This window comes from Sinohyriopsis cumingii, chromosome 7 (assembly GCF_028554795.1).
Source record: "Sinohyriopsis cumingii isolate HCF-2022 chromosome 7, ASM2855479v2, whole genome shotgun sequence".
Classification (NCBI taxonomy): Eukaryota; Metazoa; Mollusca; class Bivalvia; order Unionida; family Unionidae; genus Sinohyriopsis; species Sinohyriopsis cumingii.
The window spans coordinates 31,458,744-31,482,930 of record NC_142967.1 but is presented as its reverse complement, the minus strand read 5'-3'; the positions used below and the strand labels follow the sequence as shown (position 1 = coordinate 31,482,930).

At 34.8% G+C, this 24,187-nt stretch overlaps 1 protein-coding gene across 3 annotated transcripts in view; it reads left to right on the top strand.

Annotated features, from left to right (window-relative positions):
• LOC149794974 (hexokinase-4-like) overlaps window positions 1-13,032 on the top strand; it is an 88,476-nt gene extending 75,444 nt beyond the window's left edge. For all 3 annotated transcript variants that reach the window (XM_089964636.1, XM_089964634.1, XM_089964635.1), the window contains exons 4-11: window positions 306-521; window positions 1,675-1,774; window positions 2,309-2,391; window positions 2,970-3,082; window positions 3,580-3,735; window positions 4,111-4,250; window positions 4,571-4,707; window positions 7,080-13,032. In XM_089964636.1, coding sequence (XP_089820762.1) covers window positions 306-521; window positions 1,675-1,774; window positions 2,309-2,391; window positions 2,970-3,082; window positions 3,580-3,735; window positions 4,111-4,250; window positions 4,571-4,707; window positions 7,080-7,238 — 1,104 coding nt within the window. In that variant the 3' untranslated portion in view covers window positions 7,239-13,032. The remainder of the gene's footprint in view (window positions 1-305; window positions 522-1,674; window positions 1,775-2,308; window positions 2,392-2,969; window positions 3,083-3,579; window positions 3,736-4,110; window positions 4,251-4,570; window positions 4,708-7,079) is intronic.
• Window positions 13,033-24,187: the final 11,155 nt, after the last annotated feature.

Below are 24,187 nucleotides of genomic sequence, written 5' to 3'. Positions count from 1 at the left end.
AGTTATGTTTGTTTTACTCGTATGTTAGTTAGAGTAATAGATAGTTACAAGGATTTATTTTAAGAGAACCTTGCTGTGAAAAACATGTCGGTTTTTAGGGACATTTTTGTCACAAAATGTAGGGAAATGAAGCAGATGCATGGAATACGCAAACAGAGCTAGTCATAAATATCAGAGGAGACAGAAAAACATAACATAAAGGGGGACACGGTACTTAGAAGATGAGAGGATTGATTGCAAATAATTTACAGTTTTCAGTTTGTTTTTAGTCTTTTTGTTATTAGATTTTTTTTTCCTATTTCCAGCTCTTTGACCACATTGCTGATTGCATCAGCAAATTCATGGTAGCCAATAAGTTGGGGGGAAAGAAGCTTCCACTTGGGTTCACGTTCTCTTTTCCATGCCGACAAGAGGGGCTGGACAAAGCGATTTTGACCACATGGACCAAAGGTTTCAAATGTGAGGGCGTGGAGGGAGAGGACATAGTCAGACTGCTTCATGAGGCTATTAAGAGAAGAGGGGTGAGGCTTCATTTGAATTGTCTTGGTTTTAAAAAAGCAAGGTGGCTTAAGATCAGGGAGATTCCTTTAGTCTTTGGGATTTCTCAACAAGGACAAAGTCTGTGTGTGGAGAGTTTAGTCTTTGGGATTTCTCAACAAGGACAAAGTCTTTGTGTGGAGAGTTTAGTCTTTGGGGTTTCTCAACAAGGACAAAGTCTTTGTGTGGAGAGTTTGAATCAATACTATGTACCTTTTCTCTTGCTTGTATTAACATTTCGCAGGACATGGGTTTAACGGCTCAGGCAACAGAATCACAAAGATTTTTCTTACTCAAGATTGTTTTGAAGTTTTGGAAAAATATTTTTCTGCAAAGATAAAGCATAGTAAGGGTTCGTCCATTTAGTATGTACGCATGAAGGGGGGTAACCCAAATGCATACATTTGCATATGGGGGGGTCTATTGAAAATGTACATATGCATAGGAAACGGGGTGGGGTGAAACCTTGATAATAATTTGTCTAATGCGTAACCTGTTCAACTGGGTTAAGTTAGTGTTTGAATTTTAGCAGACAGCAGACAAAGTGTTTAAAGTTACGCAGTTTATTTCTTTGATGCAGCCAGACATTCAATGTCAGTGGACTATCTGTTTTATTATGTTTTCTGCGTGGATTAAATGTAGGCTGTTCTATAGAATTTGTGGTGGGGTGGGAGACTGTGAAGCATACATATGCAGGTGTGTGCGTGTGTAAAAAAGTATGCATGTGTACAGGAAGGGGGGTGAGGGGTCAAGCTTTGCCAGATTTTTGCATACTTACTAAATGGATGCCCCCTAAATACAAACATATCGATTAATAGAACCCATTGTACTGGGTCATGTAATGACAGCACTCTTGAATGGAAGGAAATGTAAACCTGTCGAAAATTTGGCAAGGTACAAATAACTTAATATGCTTTGATTGATTTCAGGTAGTGTTGATTGTGTTTTCAAGCAGTGTTGATTGTGTTTTCAAGTAGTGTTGATTGTGTTTTCAAGCAGTGTTGATCAGCTATTCATTATTTTATTTTTAAACTATAGTGGAGAAGAAAGTATGTTGTTTTACAGTAATCTTCAAATTATCATGATTATTCTGTAAATGTTAGATAAAGTCACTGATAACAGTCATTGTATTTGTAGGACATGGCTGTGGATTGTTTGGCAGTAATTAATGACACAGTGGGAGCCCTCATGTCGTGTGCTCACAGCGATCGTCAGTGTGCAGTTGGTCTTATCTTGGGTAAGTTGTTATTAAAGAGAAATAATTTCTATGACGTACATTTCTTTTACTGAAGATGTTAGGCAAAGACTTGCCTACCAGTTAAGGCATTCATGCCATTCACTGTATTACTTTCAATGCAGCTATGACATTAATTGTAGTCAAATAGGAAATGTTTAGTAGCATATTATATAATAGGAGAAAAGAATTTTCACTTACCTTAATATTTTTTATGATGAGACTAGTTTGATGAAATAAGTAATAATTGTTTACTTATTTTGTTATTGCATACATTTACCATTGGTATATTGTACATATTTATATGGCAGTAGTATCATAACACTAACAAAAGCTTATTCTTTTTTTATATAAAATTCTCCATCTCGTGTAAGACATTATCCTTTTGTGAAAAAAAATGCTGTTTGTCTTTTTGTGTCATAACTAAATTCTTGAAATTCAAGATCCCTTCAAGACCCCCTCCCCCCCCAAAAAAAGATTTCCCATTTTTAAAGAAAATACACAATTTACAGCATTATTTGTATTTTTTATTTTCAGGAACTGGTACAAATGCATGTTACATTGAAAGGCTTGAAAATGTAGAACTTGCCAATGTTAAAGCCGAGGATGGTCCAAGGGAGGTAAGTGTGCTGAAATTTGTTTCCTTCCTCTTTCCCAATTTCCAGAAACCCTGAGAATAAAATTGCTTTGCCAGATGGATCTTTGGATCCAGTCTTCACGTATTTTGTATGAATGAAGCTCATCAGTTCAATCCATACTTGTCAAATAAAATACTGATAGTATTTTTTTAATTGAGTCTGTTTTACTTTAATAGAATATTTTGAAGCAAATTGCTGATCGAAGAAACTTTCTTGATAGTAACTTCATTGTGCAAATTATTATTGGTATAAATATGAATGTAAATATTAAGCTGTCAGACAAGTAATTCAGATCTTTGTTAAGACCACTTCCCCACCAATACACAGCTTCAAGTTTAAGTCATCTTTAATTATATTTCCTACAATGCCATACAGCTTCAAGTTTAAGTCATCTTTAATTATATTTCCTACAATGCCATACAGCTTCAAGTTTAAGTCATCTTTAATTATATTTCCTACAATGCCATACAAATCTTTTATCCAACATGTTCTTTATTGAATAACAACAAAAGAACAAATGTTCTAAGAAATGATTCTTAATATTTATTTTGTCATCTTAGATGCTGATTAATACAGAATGGGGAGCATTTGGAGATGATGGATGTATAGATTTTGTAAGAACAGAATATGACAGACATGTTGACAAACACTCCCTCAACCCTGGTCTACAGATGTAAGTTTTTGACTTTACATGTCTTGTGTAACTGTTGAACCTGTTTGATTCGATATTATTATATTTTTTAAAAGTTATTTTACATGCAAGGTGGCATCAAAAGTTTTCTTTCCTGAGTCAAAAGCTCCATAGTTGTAAGGAATTTGGGCAGCAGAAGTCTTTTTCTTTTTAAAGTTCAAAATTATAACGGTAAAACGTTAAAATTTATTTGAAATGTTACATGTTACTACTAAATATTCACAGATTTAAAATGAAACAATGTACCTAAAATTTGAAAGATAATCATCAAAGGCTACTAGGACTGAAATAGTACTATTATCACTGCAGTTGTAGTAGAATTTTATCAGTTCATTTTTATTTATTTTGTCGATTTTGTAGATTGCATGATGCTGTACAGATATTTGTCATTATGAGCCTGTGATCATAGAATTAAATGATGTTTTATAGCTTTTAAGGTGAATACTTGTTAATATTCTAGTATCATATCCATTATCCAGCTATGAGAAGATGATCTCGGGGATGTACATGGGAGAAATTGTGCGGTTGGTGTTGGTGAAACTGGTCAAGCACAGCCTTTTATTTGGAGGTCAAGGCTCTGAACTTCTATTCCAAAGGGGGCGATTCTACACCAAATATGTCTCAGAAATTGAAAGGTACTATTTGTTGTCGTCTGCTACTGTTTGAATTCGCGTTCAAGAATGCATACTGGATTTCTGACCTATCGAAAACAACAGTGAAACTGTAGTCAAGAGTTGATAACTGGATATTTTCAAAATTATAGTCATAGATCATAAACAGATGAAACCATTTTGTCTTGGCTTTTAATGGATCCATTTTGTACAAAGCTTCAACTTGAAATATATCACTTTGGACAATTTATGTTTAACTAAAGTTTGCATGTGACACATTAAAAAAACTTATCAATTTTATGTGTAAATGTATATAAAATTTGTAAAAAGCAAGTAAACAATTAATAAAATCTGATTCTGATGTCAGATTTATGCATTGTTCCAATCACTTTTTTTCAGTGATGTAGATGATGGATTTAAAAACACAAAACAGGTTTTTGAGGAATTGGAGATTGATAAATCAACAGAGGAGGACTGTCGCATTGTACAGCATGTTTGCAGCTTGATTTCATCTCGTGCAGCCTATCTTGCCTCAGCAGGTATTTTATTATATATATATAGAGAGAGAGAGATTGAAGTTAGTTCGTTGATTGCCAGGATTTTCTAATAGTACATCTGCATCTTGCTCACTGGAGAGATGTAACCAAGCTATAAAAAAAGAAAAATAACTATAAGCACCAGATAGATATAGAGTTAATTCCAAACATGGAATAAATGAGACCACACTGTTGAATATATATCATACAAAGCTAATAGCAGCAAGAAAGGGATATATGTGGAAATAACTGAAAATACAAGAAATTTAAATCTTTAAATATAAAACTTTATTTTGTATTTTGTTGTTTTTTGTTTTGTACAGGAGTTGCATGCATTTTGAACAAGATGGATCGACCTGAAGTTACAGTCGCAGTGGATGGATCACTATACCGATTTCACCCACACTTCCATGATCTCATGATGGAGAAAACCCAAGAGCTGGTTAAACCCGGCATGAAGGTATGGACATAGTAGCATAACTGAGGAGGCCTGAGTGATAAATGTTGACCTTTTGTTTTTGAATGCTTGATGTTGGCGCTGAGATCCATGATGCTGCAAAACTGTGTAGGATTGCAGATTGAATGGATCTGGAACTTTCTGGTACGACAGAATCTTTAAAATATGATGCACTAACATGTAACTTCAATACTATGTTCTCTAACCACATTTTATCACTTCCTTGATTTGATTTGTATTTATTTGTCCTTTTCAACTAAAAACAAACTAAACTAGCAAGCTAGACAGATCTTATATTTGCATATCATGTGCAGACCTGATATTTTCACCAGAGCAATCAACATTGCCCAAAATGCTCCTCATACCATGGATTTGCTCAGAAATGGTTGGAGAATTAATTTACTATGGAGTTATTCTTATTGTATTTCAACAATTTTGTAATGGAAAATTCCAGATCTTGCACTATGGAATCTGATTACATTTTGTAATGGAAAATTCCAGATCTTGTACTATGGAATCTGATAACATTTTGTAACATCATGAATCTTAGCACTAATATAGAATGTCCAAAATACGAGTCCAAAGGTTGACATTTTGTGTTGATGTGTCCATGGTAGCAATGGGGCTATGTGGTTAGGGATAGGGTACAAGAAAATAAGAGGAATATCAGTGATGGTCCTGGCTTTTAAAAAGCTGTCGCAAAAAAAATCGCCAACCTCAATATTTTGTCGCCAATTTTCAAAAAGTGTCGCCAAAACAAGTAGTGTACATTTTTCCAAGTGTTAATTTAGTCTATTAATGTAACAGGCAATGAAAATTACAAAAGATGGGTTAGTTAATACTTTAATTACAACAAGCATTAACAAAATGTTACAAAGTGTTACATGAAGATCCGTCGCGATTTTAGGGCTGCCCACTTGTTGAATGCAGTTTCAAAGTCTAATTTTTCACATCTGTACATGCTGATTCTCATTAAATTCTCGAGAGATGAGATGCAGAGCTTATTTCTGATGTCAGTTTTTATGAGGTTCATCATACGGAATCCACGTTCACAGTCTACAGTGCTGACAGGTGACACCAGTAGTCTCTCAGCAGCCCCCCCCCCCCCCCCCGCACCCCATGGCTATCTTCACAAAGCTTATAGCGAATTGCTTCCTAACTTCCAAGAATGTACACTGAATGCTGTATAAATTTTCTCGACAAGAAAAATAGGATCTCCATTCCCACGAATGAAACGTACACGAGTCAACACCTGGCAATACTGGACTGTATATATAAGCATAAATTCACACCCAATTTAGGGATTCTTTCACTCCTGTATTTTGAGAAATAAATAATTATTATTAATTATGCAAAACTGTTTTTTTTTTTTTTTTGCTATTTCTTGTTGCGGAGTTTAAGTCTATGCAGCCGTAACACGGGACTGATGGCAAAAGGAAAAGATCAATGAGTAAAATGCTGCACTGGCGACAGATGTAATTGTGATTGAGATTTTTTCCATTTGCTTTGTATTTATACACAGTAGTCGGTACTTCAAAGGTTATCAGTTTTGTATGAAGGTTCAGCAAAACTATTGTATTGGTATATCTATAAAAAAAAAAAAACAGAAGGATTAGCCATACAATTAATTGTATCTGTTCTATTCGCGTCTTCAGAAGTCGGTCAGTTGTAGGTATAATGCGGTAGCATGATTGACTGTATCAGCATACAGTCCTCAGCCCAGATGTCAGCATAAGCAGATTATGATGTAACAATGCACTGTAAAGATGGGGTTGTCAATAAGAACAAAGGATCGTTTGCGTAACAGATTGATTCCAATGCATTGCTTAGTCAAGTTTGTGGCTTCCTTTCGTTCTGCCTTTTAATTTATCCAGTCCAAATCCATGATTGTATGTACAAATTAAATAACCAAAAAGTATGTCGCCAAAAAAATCGGCAGATGGGATATTTTTGTCGCCAATAAGGAAAAAAAATCGCAATTTGCGACATTGGCGAAGCCCAGGACGATCCCTGAATATTTTCAGTAGCTAATCTTTCAGCTGAGATGGAAACAAAGTATAATATTTCAAATAAAAAATATATTCACAAAAAGTCGGTGATTCTTTGATGTTTAGGTTTCAAAAACTTTCCTGCATGAAACCCAAGGTCATTTCTTCAGAACTTTGGTGATATTAAAAGTGCATCTGTGCAATTTAAATTTAGCACATATAAATTAGAACTGAAGATCAGAAAGTCGGAAAGTATCATATTGGAGGTACATACATATATAGTTTTCTCGTCTCTTTGGAAAATAGCTTTAGGGTGATAAAAAATGTTATCATTGCTGAATTTCATATGTAGACACAGTATATATATGGTCTTGTATCTTACTTCAGTTCAAGCTGATGCTATCTCATGATGGAAGTGGCAAGGGAGCAGCACTTGTTGCTGCAGTAGCACACCGACTGCGTCAGGAAGACCAGACATTCCACAACAAAGACATGAATAAGCTGAGAAGGAATCTGGAAGAAATGAATTTTCATGAGCAGTCTTAATGATGGAGCTAACCTAGGCATTTCCTAATCCTTTCAGCTTATGTTCAAGAATCTCCTATGGAGTGGTCTAGAAACTTGTATGCTGACATGGCCCTATACACTATACATGTAGATTGGTGGTGTTAGTTTATGCTCTTGTTGCTTGCGTTTTCATACCTGGACAGGTCTTGTAGACTCCCAGAAGACCTGTCTGTTATGGAGTAGGACCTCAAATAGGTTCCACACACACAGTGTCTTATTCCTTGCTTACAAAAACACAGTATGACTCAGCTTTGTTCTGCCATCTCATGACACCATGCAAATGTTGAGTTATTCTATTTTTATGTTCCAAAGAGTGAGTGGACAACATCCATTGTAATTCATTTATAGAAATGTAAATTTAAAATGTGCTGTGAAAATTTTTGCACTAGATCCAAACAGTGAAGAGATCTTTTGTGGTTTGCATATTTTTAAGTAGTAAATTTATGTATTTATTGACCCAACACCATTTGCAAGGATTATTAAATATTTTGAAAGTTCAGGTTAAGAAATTGTTCAGAACTCGGGAGGGTAATAATTTATTGCTTGAAATTTTTAAATAGCCTCTGGTAAATAAATGGCAGAAGCAAGTGCAATCTAAGAAAGTTGCAATTTTTTAGTTTTTAAAATTTACTTTTAATATTAAAAGTGTTGAGAAAGAAAGGTGTCCTTAAAATAAGCATAGCGGCATTCTTTCTTGGTACAGTTTCAGTAGCTGAGAAATTCTGTTTTAATTTATATCTAAATGATACAGGGTTACTGTAAAACTACCTTAAGATTTAATCACACGCTATTTAAGATGGTTAGCACTACCACTGAAGCTCAGCAGTTATGAAGAAAGTTCTGTTAAATAATTATACATTTGTCAGTCAAAACATAATTGATGAATACCGTCTGAATGAATGAAGAATTCATGTGTTCAGAAATATGGGGAAACCTTAAGTTGAAGGGGCATAACTGTCTAAAAGCAGATATAGGAAGTTGCATTCAGTGTATGGACCGGTGAAAAATAGTTCCTTAGGCAGCTGGAGTCATGTACTAGTTATATTTATTTATTGCTCAGTTTTAACTCTTTTGAATGAAAAGCTTTTCTATTTAACAAAAAATAATCAAAAAGAACCGTCATGAGTATACCAAATTTTGCTCTTTGAACTAAATTTTTATTAGTGCATTTTGATATTTTCTGACATCTTGATATATTTTAGCCAATTCCTTTGAAACTGTTGAACTTATTGATTTTTAATACTTGGTGATCAATAGTAAAGTTTCTGTGTACATGTCACTTAAATGTTATTTTGTGTTTTTGGGGATTGGGTGGATTAATAAACAGATTTAATTTATTTCAGTTTGGACAATAATTGCAATGGAAATCAAAATCCATAGTAAGTTATTCTTAAGCAGGCTAATTATGAAATATAATTGATATTATTGTATTTTACTGAGATAGTGTCTTTATATCATCCATATGGTGCTTCCAGTTGAAGGTGCAGGTTATAAATTTAAGTGAACATTTTCGTTATAGTTTGAGAAAAATAAATCAAAGACCTTTCAAGAATTACCTTTGAAAATAGCAATGTTGAAAATGTGATTCCTCAGAACTAAATCAGATCAGTCTAGATGGAAATAATGTCTCTGGCTTCCAGCGATTTAAATGGAAATTGTACATTTATTTATATAGTGATATTGCAGTGTACATTAGTAGTCTATATAATAATTTCATTTTTGAAGGAATTTATGGCAGTTAGTAAAGATTTTGTTATATTGGCACCAGTTTATGATTTAAAACCATGATAAAGGAAAGAATCACAATTCCCAAAGGGACTTTCTTACTGGAAATACTTGTTCTGTCTAATGCCAAAAAATATAACTCAGATAACAGTTTAACTGTTGTCAAAATACTTGGGCAAGATATATATAAAAAGTTTTAAAAAAGAAGCGAGTCTGTACAAGTGTTGTTCAGGCCTGAAATTGGCAAATAAACTAGAAAACAAGAAACTTTATTCTTTCTTTAAAGTTGAGCAGGCCTCTTCTATAGAAACAAGAGACTTCTTCCTGCAATTAATAAAAGCATGGCATCTGGAATTGGCATCTCCTTTGTATCTGGACAATTTCATTTTTTAAAATATGGTTTGCAGAAATGGGGAATTGGGTTAAAATCACATTGCATGAAGAGAAATAAGAGATTAGTCAGAACATTAAATGAGAATAGTAGATATTTATTTAGGCCAACGTCAAAGTAATGGACCAATCAATCATAGTACTTCAATTTATGAGCTGTATTAAAATTTTAAAATTTGTTTTACAAAACAAGACATGCAGAATCATGTCCAATAATTGTGACACTAGTAGTAAAGACAAAAGCACCCAGAATCATGTCCAATAATTGTGACACTAGTAGTAAAGACAACAGCACCCAGAATCATGTCCAATAATTGTGACACTAGTAGTAGAGACAACAGCACCCAGAATCATGTCCAATAATTGTGACACTAGTAGTAGAGACAACAGCACCCAGAATCGTGTCCAATAATTGTGACACTAGTAGTAAAGACAACAGCACCCAGAATCTTGTCCAATAATTGTGACACTAGTAGTAAAGACAACAACATTCAGAATTGTATCCAATAATTGTGACACTATTAGTAAAGACAACAGCACCCAGAATCATGTCCAATAATTGTGACACTAGTAGTAAAGACAACAGCACCCAGAATCGTGTCCAATAATTGTGACACTAGTAGTAAAGACAACAGCATTCAGAATCGTGTCCAGTAATATCTACACTATTATCCAGTTATTGTTGCCCTGTTATTTGTTCTTATATAGACAGTTAAAAAGGTTGTTTATGTAAATGGAAGCCTTGTTGATTCTTTATGATTTGGTGCTAACCCTAACCCTAACCTTCCTAGAGAAATGCATGAATGGAATTTTGTGTAATGGTCATGCTGCCTGTTGAATTTTTCCTCTTCATTGTATGAAAATACCCAAGAGTAAAGAAGATAAAAATGTTTGCAAGAAATCTGATACATTAGGGCAAATCTGGAAGAATTTTACTTAAATGATGTTTTAAATTAGAACCAGACTTAGACTGTGCTTGATATTTTCTGAATTTGTCTTTTAAAAAATGGCTAATAAATGTATTTTGGATGAGTCAGGTTATATTGTCATTTTGATCATGTCACCTTTTAACACTATGTAGGGTCCCCAGAAAATGTCTCATACCTTTTGTATATTGTTAAAGCTACATATAAAAATCCAAATCATACACACACACCTTCTGTATATTTTATTGTTGAAGTTTTCATTGCATTTTTACAATTACTAAACTGGGTTCTTCTTTTGAAATTGGTACAAGAACCTCTTTTTAGGGCAGTTGGAGTTATTTTCATCTGCTAAATTTGTTTGAAATTTAAGTTATCACCTTCATTGGCTTTCATCAATACCTTGGATCTGAAATAATTGAGAAAAAGATTTTGAAAGGGATGCAATCATCTTTGTTTTTACCTAGTACATACACCCATTTGATACAAAAATGGTAGCAATTATAGATACATTGACTTTACTCCACCTTGCACTAAATTAGCAATTGCACAAACCTTCCTTGCACCTTTTTGTCTAGACTATAGATATTGATGTGGACAGATTACTATGGTTATTTATTACACTTGTAAATAGTAGAGAATAGGCTTGAGGAATGTTAATATTAACTGTAGGTCTTTGATGCTCGTGTTTACATGTATGTGTTTATGGAGAGAGATGTTGAAATGATTCGTGGAAAGCATGGGTTGTACTTAGATACATCTTGGTTAACTTCAGCTACTATAGTTATTTACAGAGATGCAAACCATTTCAATTTTGGGAACCTCATTCCTGTTTTAAGCCCAGACTATGCCATTTTGATCACTTGTCAGATTCCGATTTTCACATTGGAAAAAATATTATGTAGGCAAACTGCAACTGAAATTGCCTGTATATCTAGATCACAGAAATGTTTGTAATGTCTGTTTTTATTATGTAACAGAGTACTTTAGCATTTTTTTTACAGAGTAATTAAATATCGACCAATTGGAAATCATGTCTACTTGGTGTCCTGGTTATACTGCAATACAAAAGCGTGCTAGTCATTTTAAATGGAGTACACAAGGCCACCACTTTGGACAGATACCATGCATTTGTAATTTTTTCTCAACAGACTTCATTAGGTCACATGATAGGAAAAATGACTGTAGATATCATATTTAAATAAAAAACCACTTTATATCAACAAGATATAATGCTTGAAATAGATTGGATAAATATCGGAAGAAGGTTCAGATATATGTGAAACTGGCATTTCTTTTTCACATCAGTATTGCTTTGCATCGTTGAATGTTCTTTAGATAGCATCAGCCTTATTTATACCTTTGCTTTAAAATTTGCCACCTGTTTTCCAGGTTTAAGCAACCAATTTCATTCAAAAATATTTGCATGGTGACCATTAGTGTCAACAGATAGCTTGAAAGTATGTGATACATTTGGGATGAAATGGGCACACAGATTGTTTTAAATTGTGACAGTTGGAAAGTATGTGATACATTTGGGATGATAAGAGCACAGATTGTTTTAAATTGTGACAGTTGGAAAGTATGTGATACATTTGGGATGAAATGGGCACACAGGGGTAAATTGTGTAAGCTGTTGATTCTACATCAGAATGAAAACTGTTGTAGTTATTCATGAAGATAAAGGTTTGAAGAAATAAAAGATATGCCTGGTCCCTCCTCAGATTGGATTGTTAAACTGAATGGATGATAGGTGAACAGTAGCTGTATTACTACTTGTCTTTCAAAGTGAGATTGCTTTGCTAACCTGCCATTGTTTGCTTTCTGTATATACAATAATACATTATTATGACCTTCTGTTCATGTCAGTGTAAAATTTAGTATGACAAGGGGTTAGGGACCTATATAATTTACTTTATTTACAACTTATTAAAGCAATGCAGAAAAATGCTGCATTGCTGATACTTGCAATAGCTGTCACTAGAGCTCCTCTGATTTAACCCACACATTTTCCAACCCATCATTGTCATTACAGCCTTATTACATTACTGAAATGAAAATAAATCATGTCATGCTAATATCTTTCAAATTATTAAAATGAAAATAAATAATGTTAGGCAAATATCTTTTACGTTATTGAAATGAAAATAAATAATGTTAGGCAAATATCTTTTACGTTATTGAAATGAAAATAAATAATGTTAAGCAAATATCTTTTACATTATTGAAATGAAAATAAATAATGTTAGGCAAATATATTTTACGTTATTGAAATGAAAATAAATGTTAGGCAAATATCTTTTATGTTGCTAAAATGCAAACTATGCCATGCTAATATCTTTTACATCACTGAAATGAAAATAATGGTTTGGCTAAGATTTTTTATAGCATCTTTACATTTTGTTATTAATTACTCGGCCCAAATTAATTTTGAATTCTTGCCTGCTAGAAATTTTATTGAGGTTTTAATTAATGTGATAAGATTTTTTAAAGAACAGTAGGTACAACAATGTACAGAGTACACAACCGTTTTTCTTTGTAATTTCTGTTTTAGTATAATGGCTGGTTTTTTTGTTGGCTTCTTCCATTGACTGTTCTTAATACAGTGTGTGTGTTGTGTGCATGTGGTGGTTTTGTGTGTGTGCAGATTGCACAGTATGGGTGAGAACGTTGTTATTTCTGTACAGTAAAGATGTAGTCATGATTTTAGAATAATAAAATGAAAGTGAATTATTTATCCAGTTGGTTTTGTTCATTTGATCATAGCTGACATGTTGCACAACATTGTTCTTAAACCAACACACATACATTGGTTTGAACACGTGTATAACATATACAAATCTTCATAGCTGGAAATTTAAAAGCCAGGTAATACCTTGTTTGAGAAATCAACAGATGGCCTTTTCTCTGTGACATCAACCACTGATTCACAATCCATGCTTGCTAAAAACAAGACAATAATAGGGAAAAAAGTGATGACAGCAGTGAATGACGATGATAACTTTCATTTGCTGAGAGGGTGGTTGATATAGTACAATTTTCTGGCATACACAGGTTTGCACAATACTAACCTGTGCAACCAGTATTTAGTACTTTGGTTCACTAAATGGTGGACAAGGCATTTTACTACAAAATGCCTGGCATGATATAATCTCGTGTGTGTTAATGTGCCTTTCAACACCAGTCGATCTTTTTGTTATAAAATTTTTGGTACACTAAACATAACTAGATGTCACCGTTTAGTTCCTTGGTCAAAACAGATTAAAGCCAGATGATTGTTTGCTTGTTTATTTGTTTTGTGTTTAATGGTACATCAGCACATGAAAGGTGCCGATGGTATTCAGGAAGATACCATATTGGGACAAATTGTAGAAGTCAACACATTTTGGTCTGGGCAGATTTCAAAACAATCACACCTTTGGTCATGAGGCTTGGCATACTAATTATGGAATCACCTCTATTCTAATAGCCAGATGAAATGGTTCTGAAACTGATTACAGACTTATTTCTCAACTAGTTTTAGAACACAAATGCATTTCTTCGTGCTGTACATTAATTTTATGCTTACATTCAGTATCCAAAAATGTATTGTACTTGCCTTCTGAACACCCATGAATTATCTGTGTACTCGTGAGACAGTCATACCCTGACCTAAATTTGATGGTGCAGTAGTGTTAAATCAAACATACACAAACCTGTGAAAATTTAAATTCTCATATTTTTAGTTCACTTGACCAAACCAACTTATTGTATGGCTTTTTGTAGTGCCAGTGTATTGGCATCAGATTGTAATTTGCAAAATTGTTTATGTGACAAATGGGTAAACTAAATTACATGAGCAGAATTAAGCTGTGTACAAATTCATATGAATGATGTAATGTGATTTGGATTTTTAATGTAGCTTTACCAATTTTTCAGTCATATCGCTACGATGTCTGCAATGTGACAGTTTATAGTGATGTCTAGCACTGGGGCATCATGCCGCAAACATGTAGCATTATGTCCCACCCAGTCACATTATCCTGACACCAGGCCAACCAGTCCTAACACTAACCTCTTAATGCTGAGCGCCAAGCGAGGCAGCTGTTAGTACCATTTTTGTAAGTCTTTGGTATGACTTGGCCGGGGATCGAACCCACGACCTCCCGCATCCGCGGCGGACACTCTAATCACTAGGCCACTGGAGCGGTCATCAAATGAATGAATAGAAACCAGTAGGTTTGCGAAGAATTTCCCTTTCAGAAATATAAATGGTGACAATAATGGACACCATATACACAAATATGGTATTGTCTGCATTGCCAGTGGCAGCATTTTGACTGTCACCATTGTTTTAGTAATTGTAATTTTGAAAGTAACATTTGAAGCTAGCCAATTTTGCTTTCAAAATCTTTTACTCTAGCCATAAAATTAAATATATTACTGCCCCATTACTGCTCCGCTGTAATGATTTGGGTAAAATTATTAAAGTCACACAGATTTTGGATTTTGTAGAGACTGTACATTGTTATTATGGGGCCATGCACAGTCGTGTTAACTCGTTAAGCCACACGGTTCGAGTCTCCGATTCAGCCAATGTGGGTATGTGAGAAAGCTTAACAGTAGCTTCTCGTGGGTCGGTGGTTCTTTCCGGGGGTTTTCCCTGGTTCTTCCTCCACCATTAACACTGGTCGCTATGTATAACCTATCGTGTGCTGAAAAATGGCGTTAAACCCTACAACTTCAACAACAACAACAACAATCATTGAGCCACACCAATAATGATGCAATTTTGCATGATGCTAATACCCCTGCAGATGGAAAAGTTGAGTATCATCGGCTGTTGCAATACCAGGACCAAGACCAAAAACATTGATGCAGATTTCCCCGAAAGACGACCTGATTTATTACTTTAACCTCAAGCATCTACACCCAGTTATACAGTCTACTTTAGACATGTACTTGGAAGCACATGTTAATCCAACTGCTAACCCAGTCGTTCCCAATTATATATGTATTGCCATGATTCTTTACCAAGAAGACACAATTTTTGCAGGGCTTGAGTGATAGAATAAGTCATTGCCATGTCATTGGAAAAGTCATAATCGTTTCAAATCAAATGCCACATCAATGTAAATTTGTCACATTGAGATGAGGTTAACTCTAAAAGATCTCAGCTGTGATGAAAAAACAAATCATGAAACATTCCATGGACAAGTTATTAGGGATAACCTAAATGATGTTGACACATTCACTGCTGCTGCAATTTGAAACAGTCTAATATATGCTGCAATATATTTCTTAATTTGCAGGTGGCCAGCGTCACCGTGATGTGTCATGACAGTGAAATATTTCCATTCCTTGCAGCCATTCCTGCATTAGCAAAATTAGTTATTGGCTGTCAGAACTGCATCTATGATGGCTATGAAAAAGGTGGTGGAAGAACACACAGCATCTCCAAAACAGTGTTTTGATTATCCCCATGGCCTCAGGAGCAGACATGGGGTCAAGGTCTTCGGTTGTGACCTTATGTCCAGTAACTAATTTTGATTTACCTGCAATTGCAAGGTCAATTAAACATTTCAATGTGTCAGTGTGGGATGAGCTTGGAGCTAAAGGATCTCGCCAACCATGTGAGAAACTGAAATTGTTAACCTGGATTCAAGAACATGACCAGGAACTGACTGGATTGCACCCCAACACCTTGTATATTTTGGCTCGTACGTCACCATGTGAAGTTGTTGATTATTTAGTTGGTTGAAGCGGATGACCACTGTTTATTTCAACACTGCTGTTACAAACTCGTGTGGATGTTGCAGGACTGCATGCACTTGAGCATTCACCAACCCTGAAAATGCTTATTGATTATTTGGATTATATTACAATACATTACATTATCTCTTAGAAACTACTCTTGATAGTAAATGAAATTCATGTTGACATCTACATATGTGACCTTTATGTGACACTGAATAGGTTTGCCACCAGAGGGAATTTTACTGAATTTACCAGTCACACATTTAAACTGGAAAACTTAAAACATCTAATGTTAAAGATTTTGTTAAAATGCCACGATATTCCATCACAAAGAACATGGCTGAAATCACTGAGAACCAGGAATCAAAGTCTCTGGCATATCATTGGTCGCTATCAAAGGCTACTTTCATATTACCAATACAATACATGGATGCATATATTGCAGATGTGCCCTGATAAAACTCATAGTAAATTTTTGAGGTATATTCACTAGAAGGATCTAAAAAATATAATGGTATGGCAAATGATGAACTTCTTCTTGTGACTGGGATGGTTTTGATGCACCATATCATAATATTTAAAGGTGCATGAATCTGGTAATTGTTAGTTTATAACAACCAGATGTTTGGGGTGTACTAACAGTAGTTATAAATAATTCACTGCATATTAATGGCATGTATATTGATGACGTATTACAGATTGTTAGTTTAAAACAACCAGGAGTTTGGGGTGTATTGACATTAGTTGTAAGTAATTCACTGCCTATTAATAATGGTATATATAATAATATTTTTACAGAAGGCATTGTTAAGGAAAGTTTCATACATACAGACATATATATATATATATATATATATATATAGATGGATAGATAGATAGATAGATAGATATGGTATCATTATCATTAATCAATAGAGATGAAAGTCAGTTCAAAGGACTCAACATCTGCCTGGAACGTCACTTAACCATCTTTGGTTTTTGTGTTTAAGATAAGATTTATCGTTACAAAATAGTGATGGATTCTGAATGTGGTGATGAGATTGTGTAATTTGCATATGGTGTATTGGATATGCTGACCAGTGATGCTAACATTGAGAGTGACTGCATCCCTCTTGTCAATGAATATCTGCCAGAGTGGAGTTAACTATTCTTCATATACAATGGAATATAATCATGTAAAAGGTAAAATAGAAATTACCAGATGGGACCAATCTGATGTAATTTATCAGCTTGAAGTCAGCTTGGTAATAACACCACCAGGTGTGAAAGAACTGAGAGATTATTTCAGTGATGAAATGGAATTAACCAACAAATCCAGTCAATTGCATTCCTGGTTAATTATGTTGCACCAACTCGGACTCAACCAAGAAGAAGAAAAATCTTGACTGTTACTTTACAAGGTTACACCTGTCCATGAAACCGTTTTGGAACAAAGACTAGAAACTGTTTAGTGATGTAATTTGTATGGAATGTAATGCCAGGCCCACCACTCCAAGAACACACAATCACCAAATATTTAGATACTCCCCAACTATATATTTTCTATGATTGTATGGCAGTTGTAACAGTGAAATGAACTCTTGGTTTGAAGTTCTTGATCTGTGTCGTATTTATGCTCATAATTTCATGAGATTTTCCATTTCTGCCAGCACAATCTCAAACTCAGCCGCACTGATAATTTTATCATCATTTGCTACTGATGTCGTATAAAATTTATTTTGCTAAAACTGCCAGAGGCACCAGTTAAGATCAATATAGCTCCAACAATACATCCAATTGGTTCACCTATAATGGTTGATGTTGTCGCGATTCCAGTCGCACCAAGACCAACAGTTGCTGCTGCATCAAGACCATAAACAGCACAACCAAACACATGAGTTTGTATTTTACGATCAGCGTGGCTCTTTTAGTAATTTCATTTTGCAGCTGTATTTCTGCATTGATTATTTTTCAGAATCTGTAAGACTGAGGGTCTGTCCTAGCTCTTCAATTAATAATAGACTCATTTAGTTTAATTGCATGACAGGCATACATTGTCCGGTCTCATTATCATGCGTAATACGAAGACGCAGTTCTAGCCAATTACTCTTTTTTTACTGGCACTATTGTCATGCAGTTGTACAAAAAAAAAACCAAAAAAAAAAAAAAACCCACCTGCCTTGGGAATACTTAAATCTCCAGCGGTTATGCGTTCTGGTGGTCTGGCATTATGATAATTTTAAACATACCGATTAGGCCAGAGCCATTTGCATCTAAAGATCGTCTTTGCCAATAATTGTTATCCGAACAAGTGCATTTTTGACAAATGACAGTCAAGATCATTTTTGTCTGAACTTAGTCAATGCTGGTGTAAAATATTTGTTGGTAAATGTAACTGGGATTGATATAGTCCGATAAATCACCCCCACCCCCACCCAAACGTTTTGACGAACGATATGTGGGTCTGATGTCACCTGTTCATTAAAATGCACAATTTGTCTGCATGCAAATCTTTCTGGAGCATCCTTGCGTACACTTTCGACACATACCGGTAATTGGTAACAGCCATATCTACTGCGAAATTCAAAATGGCCACAGGATAGATGGGTGTGCTATTTTGCATGGATGTGCAAGTCACCAAACACAGGATTTGCTCCAGAAATATAATGCACATGTCACCAAAAGAACCCTTTAGTCGATGGTAGCTCCACAGCCACAAGAAATACCGGTAAGTGTTTAAAATGTACACCAATGTGTGCAGCCAAAATTATCTGCAGATATTTGCAGCTTTTAATGACTAGGTGATATCATCCCCTAAAGAGAATTCAATATTTTCACGGGTGAGTGGTTGATTTATCGGCCTTGGGTGGATATATCGGTGAATGCCACTTCGCCACTGTAGAAATAACACCGGGGCATTCTTTCAACTGGTGCTGCAGTAAACGTTTGATCATTTTCACGTGAACTAGCCATGATTCCAAGCTGGCCTCGAGCTGATAGTAGTACATCAGAGCAGTTCCAAGGAGCAATTTCTACTTAACCCTAAACCAAATTATACGACAGTTCATACTAGGGTTTGGTAACACTATTAAGAAGTAGATATTAAATGACAAAGGGAACAAAATTGTTATTAATGTTAGCATCCGCTGCCAGTTGGTCCAACACCCTGTCGGTAACATCTACAGCCTCATCACTGCGGTCAGATTCCATTACTTATATATATTGATACAATATAATCTTAAAAACAAATGCCGAAACAATGGTAAAGTCCCATTTCAGATATATGTTGAACCCTTGTAACTGAATTTCATCAATTGTGACTAATGGTACTGATACCTTATACGAGAAACTTTCTTTAGTATTTTCTTCTGAAAGATGTGCTATTAAAGGACGATGCAGTGAATTATTTATTATTATTGTCATTGTACCACACATATTTATATCTGTTTAAAATAAACAAATATATTTAGGTGTATTAAATCCATACCCGACAGCGATGAAAAGAAATCGACCATTTATCATACCGTCATATTTTTCAGATCCTTCTTTGGTTCATATCCTTCTAAATCTTCCCCACAAAGTTATTACACAAGTTGCAGGTACTTGTGTGATTTATTCTTGCATTTATTGTCTTATTGCAATCTTAGTTATTGGTAAACACAGCCAACATGCGAGAGCATTTGATTTTCTATAGTCACAGATCTCATCCCAATTTTCTTTACTATCGCCTTTTAGCTTGAAAACGATGTCTTGAATGTCCACATTTAGAAGTTTTCAGTTTTCTAGTTTAATCTTCAAAAATAAAAAGCTCATGTGTATCGACATCAGCAACAACCTTGCTGTTAAATTCAGACATATTCGCTTTAATCAACATCAGCACTATGCCGCAGAGCTGAGTAACGTCCATAAATGTTAATGTATAATACACACACTTTAATATGAATCAATAAGTCCTCGCGGTGCCGGTGAATGCTCCAGTCCACACAATGCTTCGATAACAAGATGATCACATATGGGTCATCCAACCGAGCTTGTACTCGCATAGTCGAAGGAAACAACGGTTGTTCTCCGTGGTTGGTGTTTTGTATATTTGATTTAATTATATCTGATTTATTATATATTTATTTCAATTTGTCTGTCAGTTTTGTTTTTTTAAATTATTTTTAATTACATGCTATTGTAATGTAAATGTATACTATAGTGATGATACTTTTTCAGAAAATAATTTGACCTTGACTATTTGTTTTATAAACACCAGGTGTTTATCTAGATCCTGACCTTGATTCAAAATTTGTAGCAACCATGTAAACACGTTCTATTTTTATTTTAAAATGATTGGTTGTTGTTGATGTCATGATGGGACTATGTGTTTAAGATGTAAACAATTTTTTTAAATTGTTTATTTCTTAGAGTAAAATGATTGGTTTTGGTTTTCGTCAGGGTCACACTGGGTGTACGCGACCTTTAACAAGTACCTAATTGCTACAAGCTTCCAGAACATGATCACGTGACCCCCTGTTTATGTTTAGAAGACGATATAACCTCTGTTTTGGAAAATTATTCTCAGTAGAAGTTGGGTTGTTATACTGGAAGTTTGATGGTGTGCTTTTTAGAGTTATTTCAAAGTACTGGGATTAGAATTATTTCAAATTACTTGGAAAATACACGTGCTCATGTGAAATTTTTAATCAAAGACAGTTCTTATAAGAAATTTATTTAGATTTGCGAAACCGGAATGATAATTTTTGTTTCTGCAAGGAACTATAGACTTCAAAACTACATGTTACAGCATACGTCATCGTCTTCCATCTTGCATTTTTCGTCGGGATTCGATCTTGAAATCAGTAGAACATTTTGCAATTAGGACCTCTAATTTTTTATTCATGGTTTATTCTTGGATTATTGTTGGATTTGATTCTATAAAACCGTAAGTTCATATTTTTTAAATTTTACAGAATTTTTCCAAGGAAATAAATTATTGTGTTTTGTCAAAGCTTGTTGTTTTCAGTCATACTTGTGTTACTGTTTATTTGAGCATAAACATGTGACATATTAAATTGGGGGCTCGTCCGGGATAATTTTGAATTTTGGATAGAATATTTCAGAAAACTTTGTCTTTTGAAATTTGAATTCCCCATGTTTTTGAAATCTTAATGAAATTGGCAAGCTTTTTCTAAAATGTCATCAACAGTGGAAATCTTTCTTTCAAATCCTAACCAGGAACAATTAGATCTTTTCAAAAGAGATGATTTGATTCAACTTGCCAGAAAATACGACCTTTTTGAGGTAAAGGCTTCCTTAACGAAAGAGGAAATAAGTACAAATTTGGTTCAGTACTTGGTAGAAAATAATGTTTTGGATGAAAGTGCTTTGGTTTCGATCAGTAAGTCTGTATCAGACTCTGACAGAAAAATGAAGGAATTAGAATTAGAGAAAAAGAGCAGTTATTTGATAGATGGTGCATAGCCAAGAAAGTTGAAGGAGATTATGAAGTCTCAAACAACTTGTATTACTAGAAGATTTCAAAAACTGTGTCCATAGTGACATTAATTCTTATCTTGACTAACATCAGATTGAAACATTGGAGAATGCTGCTGGAGCTGCTGATGAGTATTCTTTAACTCATAAAGTTCCTTTTGTAAATAAGACTTCTACTCAACAGTCTTCTGGCAGAAACGTATTTCAGCCTAATACAAGCCCTTCTAAAACTCAAACTGGCACAACTTCAAAAAATCAAACTTCAGAGAAGCTTGATTCAAGATCATGGTTTCTTCCTACGTGTACCTATTGCAAGAACAAAGGACGTGTTATTTCTGATTGCTACATATTAAAAAATAGGCATCAGAATCCAAGAGAGGCCTATTCCAAATGCTCTTATTTCTAAGAGGTCAAGGTCAAGGTCATGCATTGAAAGCAATACATTTGTTGGGTCTAATAAACCCCAGTCGGGGCCTAGAGTGGCCGATTGGTCTAAAGCGCTGACCATTACGGATCACTGCCATCTCACCTCTGTCTGCGTGGGTTCGAGTCTCCGATTCGGCCAAAGTGGGTATGTGAGAAAGCTTCCCAGTAGCTTCTCGTGGGTCGGTGTTTTTTCCAGGAGTTTCCCGGGTTCTTCCTCCCCCCATTAATACTGGCCTCCATGTATAGCCTATCGTCTGCTGAAAAATGGCGTTAAACCCAGCAACAACAACATCAACAAAATCCCAGTCTGATTTGATTATGGAGAATATGAACCATTCATATCGAAGGATTCTTTATCACTCGTAGGTGATTCGACCAATCCTATCTCAATTAAAATCTCCTGTTTGTTTCAGAAAGCCATTAGTGAAACTGAAGCTACTGAAGTTCCAGTCTGTTATTTCATTAAAAATGGAATTCTTATGAGAAAATGGAGACCTCCCGAGGAATCTGCTGATGATGAATGGTCAGTAAACTATCAAATTATAGTTCCAAAACCTTACAGACAGGAAATACTATGTCTGGCCCATGAATCTCCTTTGGATGGTCATTTAGGGATCAATAAAACTTGTCACAAGATCTTAACTCACTTCTATTGGCCTAAAATCAAAAGTGAGTTCTGTCGTGCTAGTGTAACATTTCTGGACACCTTGTGGGACAGGGACAAGTTAAACCTGTAGATGATAAGGTCAAAGCTATCTCTGAATTTTCCGTACATGTTAATAAAAAGCAACTGATATGATTTTTGGGTATGGCCGGATACTATCGAACATTTTGTTCCAATTTTTCTATAACTGCTGAACCCCTGACAAATTTATTGAGTAAGAAAAACAAGTTTCTTTGGACTGAAAAATGTCAGGAGGCTTTTGATAAGTTGAAAGCCATACTTAAAAGCGCACCAGTTCTTACAGCTCCAAATTTCAGCCAATCTTTTAAACTGTCTGTTGATGCAAGTGATGTTGGGGTTGGAGCAGTTTTGATTCAAAAAGATGAAAATGGTATTGATCATCCAGTGTGCTATTTTTCTAAGAAATTAAATAAGAACCAAAGCTTCCAGAACATGATCACATGACCCCCTGTTTACGTTTAGAAGACGATATAACCTCTGTTTTGGAAAATTATTCACAGTAGAAGTTGGATTGTTACACTGGAAGTTGTAGTTTGTCTTGTTTGGAGTTATTTCAAATTACTTGGATTAGAGTTATTTCAAATTACTTGGATTCAAAAGGATTATTTCTTTTTTCCTGGAAAATACATGTGCTCATGTGAGATTCTTGTTTCTACAACAAACAATAGCCTTCAAAATAACAGGTTACAGCATACGTCATTGTCTTCCATCTTGGATTCTTCTTCGGGATTCAAACTTGAAATCTGTTGAACATTTTGTAATTTGGACTTCAAATTTTTTTATTTGTGGATTATTCTTGGATTATTTTTGGATTTGATTCTATAAAACCGTAAGTTCATATTTTTTAAATTTTACAGAATTTTTCCAAGGAAATAAATTATTGTCTTTTTTCAAAGCTTGTTGTTTTCACTCTTTCTTGTGTTACTGTTTATTCGAGCATAAGCACGTGACATTGGATAATAATTAACACGTTCAACTGGCTGTGCAAGTCAATACGAGTCAAAATAAAAACTATGTTGAAGTGTTACAAATTATGCGACCCTTTGAGTGCCAGATCCTGTTGTCAAATCCAGGTTGACGATGTATCCTTAGCATGTTGCAATTGTCATGGATCACTTTAGGCACATGTGTGTATCGCCGAGTCAGATAGATGATGTTTTTTTTTTGTGCTGGCCTCATCAAAACATTTGAGCAGGATTGACTTGATTTTTAAGCATACCATCATCGTACAAAGCAAGATTGTATTTATTTGCATCAGAATTGTTAATGGTAGGGAGTTCATCGATAGTGGGAAAAAATGATGAAAGTGCTGTTACCACTTCTCAACAATCTTTTGTAATTCTACTCCATTTGAACATATTTTAAAACATATAACACAGTTGATCATCGGCCCATTGCGCTATCACATAAAACCGATCCCATGTTAACCGTTGTACAGTCATGTTCAGTAACAGCTATGTAAATCATCATCCAGCAGGGCCAACGATTAGTGCACAAACTAAGTTTGGAAACACGGTTCAGTCATCATGCTTGGACGGTTTATATGCTGCTTGTCTGGAAACAGCATTGACGGCAAAATCGTTCTT